Genomic DNA, 1339 nt, shown 5'->3' with positions numbered 1-1339 from the left:
GCCGCATTGCCACACCTTTTCCCCACCACGACGCCTTCTCCTACGTCCTACTGCATGTCGGTACGCCTCCTCGACCTGCTGACCATCTAGTTACTTATTACGCTTGCCTCTCGGAGTGAGATGTTGTTTTGACGTCATTGTGCTGAGTACTTTGGCTTAGAGCGTAGCGGTCGTCGTAACGCGGTAGTGTTTGGAGATGTTATAAGTATGTGTGAGCCACTTGCGTGGTAGTCAGTTACAATAATAGCTAGCAATCGTTGCGCCTTCGGGAAATCGAACCCCGATTTAAGTGCCAGTATGCACCTGTTCTTCAGGGGTGCCATTCTGAGACTTGTACTGCATTCATTGGATTGGGCGTTGGGACGATTTTATAACGTTGTACACCGAGGATGATCTCTCACTCCTGAATTGCATCTCGCAATCTTGGCACGAACTTCTTGTACGGCCTTCATCTTGGCGCAGGTGATAGATATCGGCTTGGTATGGCTCTAGCACAGCATATACACCTTGATATGGGTAAACAACGCAGAATGAATTCTGGCGCAGTAGCTTTGCACACCGTTTTTCTTCTTGGCACAGGAGCCTTGTGGGGTATTTCTCTTGGCGTAGGTAAGTTATACTGGTCACACATACGCGTGCCTTTGTCGTTCAGCTTGGAGACATGTGTCCTTAAGGCGTCCAGCGCGTGTTCTTGAGGCCGGAGCCCTGTTGGGTATCTGCTATTGTCCGTGTTGGGTGGGACCATAGCGAGAGGAGGTCATCCTGGGATACGTACTCCAGAATAACTCTCCACCAACTCCTTGTAAAGTTAAGTCCGGGTCTAGACTGAAGCGTCTCTTTGCCTTCCAGGATATGCATCCTCAAGAAGCACGCTTTCCAGGTTGTTTCAGGCCCATCTGCACCCAGGCGCCAACATGTTTCCACAGAATCCGCACGTCTCAACTTCCGGCCGAGTTACGCGGGTGGTTACAAAAGTGGTAGAATGTTCTACGGTAGCCCCCCCCCCCACCCAGTACCTTGACCGATCTCGTAGTTGAAATTCATCGCTTTCTGTTGGGCTTTGAAGCTCAACAAAAAGGTTAAATAAAAGAGAGTAATCGAAGCGATTGCATGTAAACGCAAGGACAGTAGCTAAGCTGCTGATATTTCTAATAGTCTTAATACGATTTGGGACGGAGAGGTTCCACTCAGCTTGATAAGCCTATTGTCTTTTCAATAGAACTGAGAATAATGCAAAATAGCGATTCCGTTTTGATATTACTTTTAAGTAATATATAATTAAAGGGTTAACTCTTTAACTTTCGGGTGGATTTTTTTATTAACCTTTAAACCCCTTTGA

At 47.1% G+C, this 1339-nt stretch overlaps 1 protein-coding gene across 1 annotated transcript; it reads right to left on the bottom strand.

Annotated features, from left to right (window-relative positions):
• Window positions 1-285: 285 nt before the first annotated feature.
• On the bottom strand, window positions 286-745 carry PPTG_23485 (hypothetical protein; the record flags this gene model as incomplete). Its single annotated transcript, XM_008910955.1, has 3 exons — window positions 286-336; window positions 402-488; window positions 560-745. 3 exons carry the CDS (start codon window positions 743-745, stop codon window positions 286-288), a joined length of 324 nt encoding a protein of 107 aa, XP_008909203.1.
• Window positions 746-1339: the final 594 nt, after the last annotated feature.

The sequence above is a fragment of the Phytophthora parasitica genome (genome assembly GCF_000247585.1).
Source record: "Phytophthora parasitica INRA-310 unplaced genomic scaffold supercont2.39, whole genome shotgun sequence".
Lineage (NCBI taxonomy): Eukaryota > Oomycota > Peronosporomycetes > Peronosporales > Peronosporaceae > Phytophthora > Phytophthora nicotianae.
The sequence above is the reverse complement of the archived record's forward strand: the minus strand, read 5'-3'. Positions and strand labels throughout refer to the sequence as shown.